Below are 12811 nucleotides of genomic sequence, written 5' to 3'. Positions count from 1 at the left end.
ATCACTTTTGCTGGGGATATGGCTCAGTTGGTACAGGGTCTACCTAGCCAGCATGAAGCCCTGAGTTTGATCCCCGGCAGTAAACAAACTTAAGCCTAGTGGTACAGTCCACTTGGGAGATATAGGCACAAAGATCCAAAATCAAGGTCATTCTTGATATTCTTGACTACATAATGAGTTCAAGGACAGCCTGGTCTACTTGAGACCCTGTCTCAAAATAAATAAATAAAATCCACATCCTGGTTCCTGGGGAAAATACTTTTCTATCTCAAAGTTCTAGGAAAGAAACACCTCAAGACCTCTTTATCATAACACAGAAATAATCTACTACCCAAACACATGCCCCACCTTATAAGTACAGGCAAATCTAGGCCAAGGAGACAAGATGGCAGGAAGCTACCACAGGGCAGGCGGGTAGGCTGGGTGGGCTCAGGCCAGGGAGTAAGTACACAGCCACCAGCTCTGGAGAGGGCAAACTTCTGGAGAGCTAAGAAGGAAGGGACTGGCAGGTGGTTGGTACCTCATCCCTCCTGGATGTCTTGAGATGACTACGCTTGGTTTTACAGAAACGGAGAACTCAGACTCTCCTAAATGTGTGATGTTTAAATGTTTCCTATGAAACTGGAGGACGGGGCTCTGTGGGAAGAGAAAATTTAATGAGAGAGAGAGAGAGAGAGAGAGAGAGAGAGAGAGAGAGAGAGAGAGAGAGAGAGAGAGAGAGCTCTGAAGGAAGAGAAAGTGTAATAAATTAAAAAGAGCGAGAGGAGAGATCTCAAGAGCAGTTTTCGGTAGAGATCGTCCCAGGGCAAAGTTATCTCCCTGGTGGTTCCCGGCACGGAGGCAGAAAGAGGCGCCCCACCTGCAGAAGGCCGGCGCTGTGACCCCTAGGACGGTGATCAGAGACAGCCCCGTCGCGGGTGGGAAAGTCTGCAAGGGGATCTGAGCAGAAGTTAACCTGACCAAGAGGCAAAGGCGCTGAGTAGGGCAAGTGCCTGAGCAGGATGCGACTTCTGGAAGCGAGGCTGACTTGAGGGAGCTGAGGGGAACTCTGCAGTCGTCGCTCCCGTGGGCCAGAGCTGAGCAAGTCTGAGGGAACCCTGCCCCGCCGAAGTCGAGCCTCGCACGACCCGCGGGCGCTACCTCGCAAGAGCCTCACGAGAGTTCACCTGGGGGCCGTCAGGCCCGTAAGAGAAACTTGCCGAGAGGGTGAGCACTGACCGGACCCGGAGGAGAGCGGCGCGGGGACCCGCGGCGGGGGCGGCGGCCGGGTGGGAGCCGCGCGGGGCGGAGCCGAGAGCTGGGCGACCCTGGGCGGGGGCGCGGCGGCCGCGGCTCCGACTCGGGATGGCGCCCGCACTCCTCATACACTCTCCCACCGTGCGGCCCGAGGGCGGCCGCCGCGCCAGCGCCCCAGAGCGGTGGGGGGAGGGCCGGGGAACCCCAGCAGGTCGAGCCTGGCCGACCGGCGGGCGGCGTTACCTGTGTCAGGGAGAGCTGGGCTGCCGCAGCCATGGTGTTTCCATCATGCACGGGAGGGGAAGGAAGGACGGACTGACGGGGGCCCGGGGCGGGAAGGAGGCGGAGGGACAGGCCGTAGGCGAGGCCGGCGGCCGGGCGTCTCCCCGAACTTCGACAACTTCCCTCCTCACGCCGCCCCGCCCCGCCCCGCTCCGCTGGCCCCACAGGCCGTGGCGGCGCGCAAAGCCCGGCGCGGGAGTCTGAGCCGCGGAACCAGGCCCTGACCCCGGCCTCCCTGGAAAACCCGGTGCGGATAGAGCTCTGGGGCGGACGGGCGGCGGAGGCGGCGCCACAGAGACCTGAGAAGTTTAGGCAGGACACCCACTGACCTTTCTGGGCTGCTGTTTTCTGTAAAGTGCGTGTGTGTGTGTGGGGGGGGGGGGGGGGGGGGAATATACCCATGGCCAGGTGAGTTGTGGGAACTAAAAGTAATGGTACTAAGTAATGATAGTAAAGGTTTAGTAGTAATAATATTAAATAATGCTGATTGTATGTGATTCGCTCTGTACTAAATCCCTTTTGTTTGTTTGCTTGCTTGTTTATTTGTTTGTTTTTAAGACAGGGTCTCTCTGTGTAGCCTTGGCTGTCCTGGAGCTCACTATATAGACCAGGCTGGCCTCAAACTCAGAGATCCACCTGCCTCTCTGCCTCCAGGGTGCTAAATTAAGAGGATGTACCACCACTCCAGGCCTAAATACTTTAAAAGAAAAAAATTGCATGAATGGGGGATTTAAAACAGAAAAGTTATACAAATGAGGAAGGTGAAACCCAGCCAGGCACATACCTTTCATCTCTATGAGTTCCAGGCCAGCTTGCTCTGCATAGTGAGTTCAAGGACACACAGTAAGGCCCTGTCTGAAATAAAAAGAAAAGGACCTCCCACTAAAAGAAAAGGAAAAACAGAAACGAAAAACAAACAAAAAACCCAACTCTCTTACCTGAAGTTTAAAAGCTGACTAGAAAGCTGGAGTACAGCTCTTTCTGCCTGCTATCACATTGGTTAGGAAGGCATGCAAGTCCTTGTAAAGTAAAAATCTCGGGAGCAAGAACAAAGTGCTTTCCTTGCCTGCTCCTTGCCCGCCTAGATTGTGCAATTACAACAGTAGGTCTAGGGCCACAGTGTAGTGGTTCAGTTCACTGGTACAGTGTGTGCATAAAGCCCCGGGTCCTGTCTCACATTCTTTCTCCTCATAAATGCCACCTCTTGTCAAAGTATTGTCTCTCCAATCCAGTGTACATACTTCTTTGTTGGCTTTCTTTACTAGAAGTCAACAACCTCTTAATGACTTGTTTACATAAGTCTAACCCTCCCCTCTAAGAGAAATTCCCCAATGACAGGGGAATTTTTTTATATTTATATATATTTTAACATCATAACATTATAGTATAAGCTTAATAAAGGCCTTTCTTTGTCCTGCCTATGTATATTCAACATAATACACTTTACTCTTTCTCATGTTGCCACACTTAGTTGGAATAACTAACCACTTACCTGAAATTTTCACCTACAAAGGTTCAGTGTCTTACTTAGGGTTACTATTGCTGTGATGAAACACCATGACCAAAGACAACCTGGGGAGTAAAGGGTTTATTTCCCTCACAGTCCCTATAACAGTTCATCGACAAAAGCAGTGAGGAAAGGAACTCAAACAGGGCAGGAACCTGGAGTCAGGTCTGATGCAAAGGCCATGATGGGGTATTGCTTACTGACTTGTTCCGTTTGCTTCCTTATAGAACCCAAGACCACCAGCCCAGGCTTGGGCCTTCTCCTACCAACCAGTAGTTAAGAAAATGCCCTACACGGGGTTGGGGATTTAGCTCAGTGGTAGAGCGCTTGCCTAGCAAGCGCAAGGCCCTGGGTTCGGTCCCCAGCTCCGAAAAAAAGAAAAAAGAAAAAAAAAAAAAAAAGAAAATGCCCTACAGTGAGGTCTTATGGAAGCATTTCAACTGAGGTTTCCTCATCTCTAATAAATCTAACTTTTGTCAGGTTGATGTAACTAGCCAGCACACTCAGTTTGTATGTGGCCTACTTCAGGAAGTCTAGGAAGTTTGCACACCAGCTTTTAGTTACTTTAGTGTGACTTTTATACTCTACCTTTTTAATTGAGTTTTAAGTGTGTGTGTGTGTGTGTGTGTGTGTGTGTGTGTGTGTGTGTAAGTACTTGAGGAGGAGGTAGAGTCTCTCCTTTAACCATGGAGTCTTGGGGATGGCACTCAGGTTGGCAGTCTCTGCAGCATTACTCTTATCTACTCAGCTGCTTCAAAGGCCGCATCCTCTGCCTTGTTTTAAGAGTTAGTTGAGGGCCTGTACATCTTACTGGTCTGTAAAATCCTTAAAGAAGACTGTCTCACTCCTGCAGTTCCCTCAGACACAGAAGTACCCAGTCTCAATATGTATTTGCCCTAATTGTTCTTCCTTTCTCACTCATGGTGGTTTCCAGGACAAACCCAACAGTGGGAACCACATGTCTACCATGGACACAGCTGTTATCATTATAATAGGATTCCTCAGTACACTCAGGCAGCTGGAAAGACCCTAGATCTAGTTAGCTCCACTTCTGCTTTTAGACTTTTTCCATCACAGACAAAAACCAGAGAGGCCTCAAAAGCTTCCAACTCTACCTAGACTTCTCTGACTTGGTCCAGCCTCAAAAAGCAAGTTATACAGGTCTGATGAGTAACCACTTAGTCAGGAGTGTCTCCTTTGACCTCTTTTTGCCATCATTCCTTTTGACTCAAGGTAGAAGAAGAAAAAACGATCCCAGTTTGAAACATCAACTATAACCCAACTGATGTTTCAATTGGCATCTTTTACTTCACATTGTAAGTTTGAACGTCACAAAAACACTCTAAAAGGAAACAATCATCACACTCATTTCCCAAGGGAGGTATTCAGCACCACGGAGGTCAAATAATCTGCCTAAGGTTACATGGCTAATAGTCAAAGCAGCTGCTATATTGAAATGAACAAAACTTAGGGACCAGAATCATCAGAGTATAACCAAGGAATCACTAATTATAGGACTTTAGGGTAGCTGTGAAGGAATGTATGAAAAGTGTTTGAAGTTGTAGATAGAAGTGTAGAAGTTTGGAAATCTGAAAGTCAGACACTTTGTGTTTGAAAGTAGCTGGAAGGAAAGGACTCTCAGAAGTTCTCCTCTGACCCTCACAAACATACCATAGCATGTTAAGAAAATAGAAGGGGGGCTGGGGATTTAGCTCAGTGGTAGAGCACTTACCTAGGAAGCGCAAGGCCCTGGGTTCGGTCCCCAGCTCTGAAAAAAAAAAAAAAAAGAACCAAAAAAAAAAAAAAAGAAAATAGAAGGAACTATTATGGGTTTGCTTTAAGTAAAAAAAAAAAAAGAAAGAAAGAAAGAAAGGAAGAAAGAAAGAAACCTCGTATTTATATACGACTCTTTTAGAAGTTTATGTTTTTGCTTGCAAAATCTAATACAACTAACTCCTAATATCTAACAGGTACCTTATAAAACTTCAGATAAAATCTCAGCTATACTTAATCTGTATCTTCAGTTTATCCCCACTTCACAGATAAGAACACTAAGAGGCTAGGGAAGGGCTAGAGAGATGGCTCAGTGGTTAAGGTTGGCTAGGGAGATGGCTCAGTTGGTAAACTACAAGCAGGAGAGCATGCTCCTCATCACCCTTTGGGGGAATTGGGAGGAAGCCGAGAGAAGAGACATGACCTATAATCCTATCACTGGAGAAGCTGGTACAGAAAGATCCCTAGGGCTCGGTTGATGGCCATCCAGTCCAGAGAAATTTGTGCATTCCAACTCAGTGAGAAACCTGAAATAAGGTGGAGAGCAATTAAAAGACATTGACCTCTGTCCCCTAAAGCACAAGCATACTTACTCATAAGCAGTTTGGGTCTTCATTTAAGAAAAGGAAAAAAAAAAAAAAAAGGTCTGAAGACATAGCTAAACTACCGTACTTGCCTAGTATGCTTCAATCCAAAAGAAAAAAAGGAACAAAGGAAGGAGTGGAGGTTAGGGGAAAGAAATAGGAAAGAAGAAGCACCTAAGAAAAAAGAAGACCTTTAAATTCACTATGCAGGAATTGTTCCTGGTCCCTTCAGGAGCACCATAATTTATAGTGGCTTCTCCACTCGTGAGTTCTGGTTTCAGTTAATAGCATGTAGCCGGAGATGAGAACAGATCTGTAGGCATAGATAGCACTGATGGGCCAAACTCCCAAGATCTACAACTTCTGAGACTGGGTTTTTTTTTTTTTTAATGACATACCAAAAACAATTTGCAAATGTTCGTCCCAGATCTCATCAAAGCACTGGGTCACATCCCAAATCTATTTTAGGAAGATAAAATATAGCTAATTGAAGAGATATTATGATCTAATCCATTGTAAAAGGAATGAACTACGTAGGTCAGACAGAGAAGATCTACTTATTTTTTAGGGCAGCTTAATGTCTCTTAAGCCCTAATCTTCAAGTCCCTGGCATATACTTCTGATATAATAATAACCACTTGATTCAGGTGACATAAAAATTAGATATCATGCATAAATGGCCTTTGAAAGAGACTGGCCTGGACTCAGTGTATGTTCAGTAATTCATATTTATGCAATACCATTGTGGAAGGACACCACTTAGCTTCCTGCTTTTCAATCAACCTTCTAATTACTAAGTGAGTTTGTAGTTATATTAGTTACAAGAAGAGGGAGGGGTGGTTTTGAACACCTGACACATGTATCCCTGTCATTAAAAGGTAGGTGTTGCCTAAGATATAAAGTTATATCTGATGACTATAATCTGAGTACTAAGAGCCAAACTTGTTTTTACAACAACCTGATAAGGACTGTTTTTACCTTACTTTACAGAAGAGTGATTTTTTTCAATTTCATAATTCAAAGGTCTTCTGATACAAACCCAATCTTTTAAATACAGTGTGATGTTAGCACCCTGGAGAAACAGCCTCCAAGATGATTCCATGAACTGAAACTCTGAGCATGGAAAGTTGGAAGTGAGGTGTGGATTTGTGACAAACCTAAACTTGGGGTGAGCCTGGAGGAGATCATAAATCACCGACGACGTGGTTGTCGGTCATCTTTCTATGCTATTCTAACTTTCCTATTCCTGAACCTATCCTTAAAGGAAGTCTTTACTACTTCTGTTTCTTTGGTCCCCAAGTTTTGAAAGCAATTGTCATAGCGGCTTTTTATGAACATTGCAATTGTTCATGTGATGTCAGCATCTATAAAGCTGAGAAATGCAGAATGATTGAAACTATGAGGGGAGGCTGTGAGGAGCTCTCTGAATATACAAAGAGCCAGTTCATGTGCACGATTCTTTGTGAACAGCCTTCCACACAAATGGTGCTATGCTTTAAAACAAAGTTGTCCTACAATTGTAATGGTAATGTAGAGCTCATGCTTCCAAACTGCTGGCTTCATAAGTATAGATCATCAATTGTTCAGGCTTACCCAGGGCAAAAAGAATGTGTGAAACTATACAACAATAACAATTGTGTTACTCAAACAACTGTCCCTATACCAGGGACTAAGCCATGAAAAAGACAAACAGTAAAAGACTGTTAAATGGCATAGACCTCTGGGGTGCCATAAATCCACTTAAATCTGTTATCATCACTGTATCACAAATAGGATGTCCTGGGAACGGCTGAATGCAAGGCCTTGGAAAACCCAACCAGGTCCATTACTGGCTCTATAACTTCTTATTTTCATAACTTTGGACAAGTCAGTGAGTGATAACAGGCCATGGATGCCTCCTCTGCAAACTGGTCATATACCTACTCAATTATGCTATTATGATGATTAGATTATATGTAAAGGCCTAGTGCCTAGCTGGCATGCAGCAGACTCTGTATTTGTTAGTTTCCTTGTCTATTGAGGAATATCCAAGGTTTGGGTAACCTGAACTAGAAAACAAAATTATTTTTAAGGGTTCCAGTGGTTTTCCAAGGCCTACTTAATGACTTTTTTCATAAATTTTTCATCCATTTGTAATGTTTATTGAATACTCTAGAGTAAGAGGAATTATTCAGTTGTTGTTCCCAAAGTGACATTGGCTCTTAGTGAGAAAGCAACTGCAGTTTTATGCTTGCCCTATTTCCTGCCTTTCATTTCCCTCTCTTATGTAAGGTCCTAAAACCACAAGAAATCAAAAAGAATACCCTGGGAAAGAAAATATTTGTACTCATGGCTGCAGATCCTTTCATCTGCAGATTTCAAAGCTTTTCCTCCATAAGTAATTACTATCCCTGCTTAACATGTGTGAATGCTGAGCCACCATCAAATGGAGAAGCTTCAATCACAAGGAAGTCAGAGGACGGGCTACGAGCAGAACAAAGCTGTGTAGTCTTCCATCCTTGTGCTCTAAAGTAGGACACACGAGAATCAACACAAGCGTAAAGTGTTGAGGCCAAAAGTTTGAAGAGGCCTGGAGCTGTAGAGAGTTCGCTTAGCTTGCATGAAGCTCTGGGTCGGGTCACAAGACCTCCGTGAAACTGCGTAGTGTATATACCTATAATCGAACAATTGGGAGGTGGAGCTAGGAGGATCAGAAGTTCAAGTGCTCATCCTCACTGACATAGAGTTCAAAGTCAGCCTAGGATCCATGTGGCCCTGTCTTAGAGAGAGAGAGAGAGAGAGAGAGAGAGAGAGAGAGAGAGAGAGAGAGAGAGAGAGAGAAAGGTTTGAGAGGTTGAGGCATTCTGATTCAGTCAGCTCAGTCCCTTACTGTAATCTATAATCAAATCACAAATGGGGATACCCTTCTCCGGGTTTGAAGGGAAAACTCAGTGATTGGATTTCTGTGAGCTCAGTGTCAGGTGCTTTGCAAATGATGATAATGCTGGTTCATGAGGTTGGGACAAATGAAGGCATCCTTCTTAAATACACATAATGAAAATAGACGGCGCTTTCAGCCCAAGCTTTTTTAGAGCCATAATCACAGTTTGTCTTAGCTTAAGACCAAGACTGGATATTGAGTACCTCACACTATAACACAGATAGAGGGTGCTTTGTCCAGGATCCAGATTCACTTCTCCCTAGAATTCTATGCTTTCTCTCTCACAGCCTAAACCCAGTCTATCAGCCATTCTGTTGGCTAACTCTCCAATATATATCCAAAGTTCTAACTTTATTTTCACCGTCCATCTGTATCTGGTAACTCCTCCCTCTCTCTCAGCTACCTTCTGTCTCCCGGACCACAACTAAAGCTCCTTAACTAATGATCCCACCCCCACTTCTGTGCTCATCTTTCTCTACACTGTAATATGCTAAAAACATAAGTGTGATCTTATACTTTCCCCATTCAAAACCTACAGAGTAGAGGGAAGAGACTTGAGAGTTGGCTCGGCAGTTAAGAACAGTTTCTGCTCTTCCAGACAACCCGGTTTTGTTCCTAGCACACACACCAGGTAGCTCCTAATCATCTGTCACTCCACTTCCAAAAGATCTGTCACCCTCTTCTGACCTCCAAGGACACTGCATGCACATAATGCACAGACATACATGCAGGCAAAAAAGACCCATTCACAAAAAACAATTACCACTTTTTAATAGTTTAAAAAAAAAAAAAACAAAAACCAGGGACATCAACTTCCTAATCCATGACTTTCCAGTGGGGGCCAGGTCTTTGGAGGTAAGAGACATGTCTACACAGTACAGAAGAGCAAGTGTGTTCTGGCCACGCTGAGATTTTTTTTTTCCAAGACAGGGTTTTTCTGTGTAACTCTGGCTGTCCTGGAACTCACTGTGTAGACATAGCTGACTTCAAACTCACGGGGATTCACCTGCTTCTGCCTCCTGAGTGCTAGGATTAAAGGTGTATGCCACTACTGCCCGGCTGCTGAGACTTTTGATAGAATGAAGCATAGCATATCTGGGAGAGAGAGGGGAACTAGCAGAGGATAAAAGAGGACCTGGAACATAGCACAGACGGATCAGGAATAAGCTGAGACAGGCTTAGAGAAATTGAGTCTCTAGAGAGTCTCAGATGAGCAAAATCACCACTGGAAACACAAAGGATACCTACTGCTTTGTCAAATCTAGTGTCTTTTAAAAAGATTGATTTATCTGTCTGTCTCTGTGAGTGTATGCACACATGTATGTGCTGTGTACCTAAGTTAGAAGGGTGTCCTCCTCGATTGTGTCCCACCTTGCCCTTTGCGGCAAGGTCTCTCCTCAGCCTGGGGCTCATACTCTCTAGGGTAGGATGGACAGACATGATCATTGTAGCTTAAGAAAATAAGTAGAGCACAATGGAGGAAGACACTTGAAGTCACCCTCTAGTCCACATGCAGGGGCTAGCGCGTGCACGTGCACATGCTCACACCACCCCACATACACGCACACTATTAGAATAAGCCAGTTCAACTGGACATAGTGGCACACATGTACTCTCAACACCTGGGAGGAAGAGGTAGGAAGCCAAGGAATTCAAGGCCATCCTCAGCTATAGAGTGAGTTTTAGGCCAGGTGAAACCACGTGAGACCCTGTCCCCTCCCCACAACCCCCGCAAAAAAAAAAAAAATCAAAATAAAACCTGGCATGGCATCACACACACACACATACACACACACACACACACACACACACACACACACACACACACACACACCTGTAATTCTAGTAATGGGAGGTAGAAGCAAGAGAGGAGTTCAAGGTTGTCTTTAGCTATGCAGTTATAAGAGGCAAGCATGAACCACACAGGGCTCTGCCTCAAATAAAATAAAAATGAGGAAATAAATATAATTCAGCATATAAATTGACATCAATAATAAAAGTCACGTATTCACAATAGATGCAAAAGTGATCTTTGACAATGTTCAATAAAAATCACTGAAGAAAATCAGAATAGAAGTCCAGCATAATATAGCTGTAGCAGATAAGATTTTACAAAATGAGGGTGGGAGGGACTGAAAGCATGCCATCTGAAACCAAGAATGAGACAGAGGCACTTACACTCTTCACTCTTACGCCACATAGCACCCTGTGTTAGTTAAAGAAAGAAATGGGACGCAAGTGAGGGAGGCAAAAGTCAAAATATCCTATTTATAGACTACACGGTCTTGTACCTAAAAGACCCAGAGGGGTCACTTTTGCAATTAGATTTAATAGACACTTTGGCAAAGTAGCAGGATGAAAAATTAGCATACAAAATGGGGTTGGGGATTTGGCTCAGTGGTAGAGCGCTTGCCTAGGAAGCGCAAGGTCCTGGGTTCGGTACCCAGCCCCGAAAAAAAAAAAGAAAAGAAAAAAATTAGCATACAAAAAGTCCATGGCTTGAGCCAGTAAAATGGTTCATCTTGTCAGGTGCCTGTTACCAAGTCTGACAATCTGAGGTAAATCCCTGGACCCCACATGTTGGAAGGAATGAACTACTTTCATAGTTTGTCCCCTGCACCCCTTCACACACAAGTTTTGAACTATAATATCTTTTAATTAGCAGGGGAGAGTGTAGCTCAGTTGGTAGAGTGCTTGCCCATCATACAGAGCCCTGGCTGGATTCAATCCCCAGTACTACAGAAACTGTGTGCTGCTAATTCCAGCTCTCAGAAGATGGAGGCAGGAGAATCAGAACTTTAAGGTAATCCTCCGTTGGAGGCCAGCATTGGATACATAGAATCCTATGTCAAAAAAAAGAAAGAAAGAAAGAGAGAGAGAGAGAGAGAGAGAGAGAGAGAGAGAGAGAGAGAGAGAGAAAGAAAGAAAGAAAGAAAGAGAAAAGACAAAAAGTAGCTAGCATGATGTCACGCATTGGTAGTCTCATCATATTTGGGAAACCTAGATCATCTGAGCCCAGGAGTTTCAGACCAGTCTGAGTCAAAGAAGATTTCATTTGAAAGTAACTTTTCAATGAAACAAGAAATGATGAGTGCACACACCTGTAGAGCCCTAGAACTCAGGTCAGACTGAGGAGCCTAAGGAGAGCCTGCCTCTTTAAAAAGCAAAACAGAACTAAACTAAAAGAAAACGATTTAAAAATTTAAATAGATATCCAAATGGCAAAAGAATAAAAACCAGACATTCAAATCAGTCATTAGTCATTAGGGATGTACAAATCAAAACTACAATGAGATATTGCTTCATACCCATTAAACTAGCCATATATATATATATATATATATATATATATATATATACATATATATGTGTGTGTATATATATATATATGGATGACAACTCATTATCTTCCTATAAAAAGAATGGTTAACATTATTTTATTAATTCAATTTTAGTAGAGTCATGAAAAAACTAGAACCCTCAGGTCAGTAAGACTGACCTGACCTGACTCACTGGGGAGCGTTCGCTATGAAAAGCTGACTTAAATCCTCTGAAGCCACTCACTGTGGAAGAAAAGAACCAACCCCTGGAAGCCATCTTCTGACCATACAGACACAGACCCAAACACAGACACCTTCCTTGCGCCCCCCCCCACATCCATATACACACCGGTAATACCTGAATAAAACAGTTTTAAAAAGAGACTAGAACCCTCACGTGTTGCTGGTAAAGATGTAAAATAGTACATTTTAGAGAGCAGTCTTTCAGTTCCTTAAATAAGTTACACAGAGAATTAGCATCCACTCAAACAAGCACCCTACCATTGGAAACACCCTAGGGAAGCTCATCCTTGCCCTCGGATTGTCTCCATTGTTCTGTTCCAGCAAATGAAACAATAGAACCACCAGAAAGGTGTAGCATCATTCTTACTGCCCTCAAGTAGTGGTGGCCCAAATGTCTTCTGGTTTCATAAACATAAAATATACCTTCAAAAGAGCTAATGGTGTCTACATAAAGACAAGCAATTGTCTACTATGAGTTGTACTCCAACCCTCAATGTGTATTTTCCTTTTTGTTGTTTTTGTTATTCCAGGGAGGGTCTACTATAGTCCAGACTGACCTTGAACTTGCTATGTAGCTGAGGATGGCTTTACTGTTTTTAAATAGTTATTTATTTGTTTCATGTATGTGAGTACACTATTTCTGTCTTCAGACACACCAGAAGAGGGCATCAGATCCCATTACAGATGGTTGTGAGCCACCATGTGGTTGCTGGCAATTGAACTCAGGACCTCTGGAAGAGCAGTCAGTGCTCTTAACTGATGAGCCATCCCTCCAGCCATGAAGAAAGCTTTAAACTGCTGACCCTCCTGCCTCCATCTCCAGAATGTTGGGATGCCTACTACACAGCATGCCTGTAAGTGCCTTGGTGGTCTCTGCTTGTTTATGCTTCCGGTTCCGCCTTGCATTCCTGCCCTGATCTTCTTCAGTCCTAGACCATGATCTGAA

General features: G+C 43.9%; 1 protein-coding gene and 1 long non-coding RNA gene across 9 annotated transcripts in view; one reads left to right on the top strand and one right to left on the bottom strand.

Moving 5' to 3' along the window:
• Eps15 (epidermal growth factor receptor pathway substrate 15) overlaps positions 1-1637 on the bottom strand; it is a 100224-nt gene extending 98587 nt beyond the window's left edge. For 3 of the 5 annotated variants that reach the window (XM_087549162.1, XM_087549163.1, XM_087549164.1), the window contains exon 1: positions 1480-1553. In XM_087549162.1, the coding sequence (XP_087405288.1) occupies positions 1480-1512 (33 nt within the window). In that variant the 5' untranslated portion in view covers positions 1513-1553. 5 annotated transcript variants of the gene reach the window in all.
• Positions 354-12811, top strand: part of LOC108351012 (uncharacterized) — a 47815-nt gene continuing 35357 nt past the window's right edge. The window contains exons 1-2 of one of the 4 annotated variants that reach the window (XR_015621062.1): positions 354-1206; positions 12516-12719. This is a non-coding gene — a long non-coding RNA (uncharacterized LOC108351012). The remainder of the gene's footprint in view (positions 1207-12515; positions 12720-12811) is intronic. The other 3 variants (XR_015621058.1, XR_015621060.1, XR_015621059.1) reach the window with 3 other exon arrangements.

Source organism: Rattus norvegicus, chromosome 5 (assembly GCF_021556685.1).
Source record: "Rattus norvegicus strain SHRSP/BbbUtx chromosome 5, alternate assembly SHRSP_T2T, whole genome shotgun sequence".
Classification (NCBI taxonomy): Eukaryota; Metazoa; Chordata; class Mammalia; order Rodentia; family Muridae; genus Rattus; species Rattus norvegicus.
The sequence above is the reverse complement of the archived record's forward strand: the minus strand, read 5'-3'. Positions and strand labels throughout refer to the sequence as shown.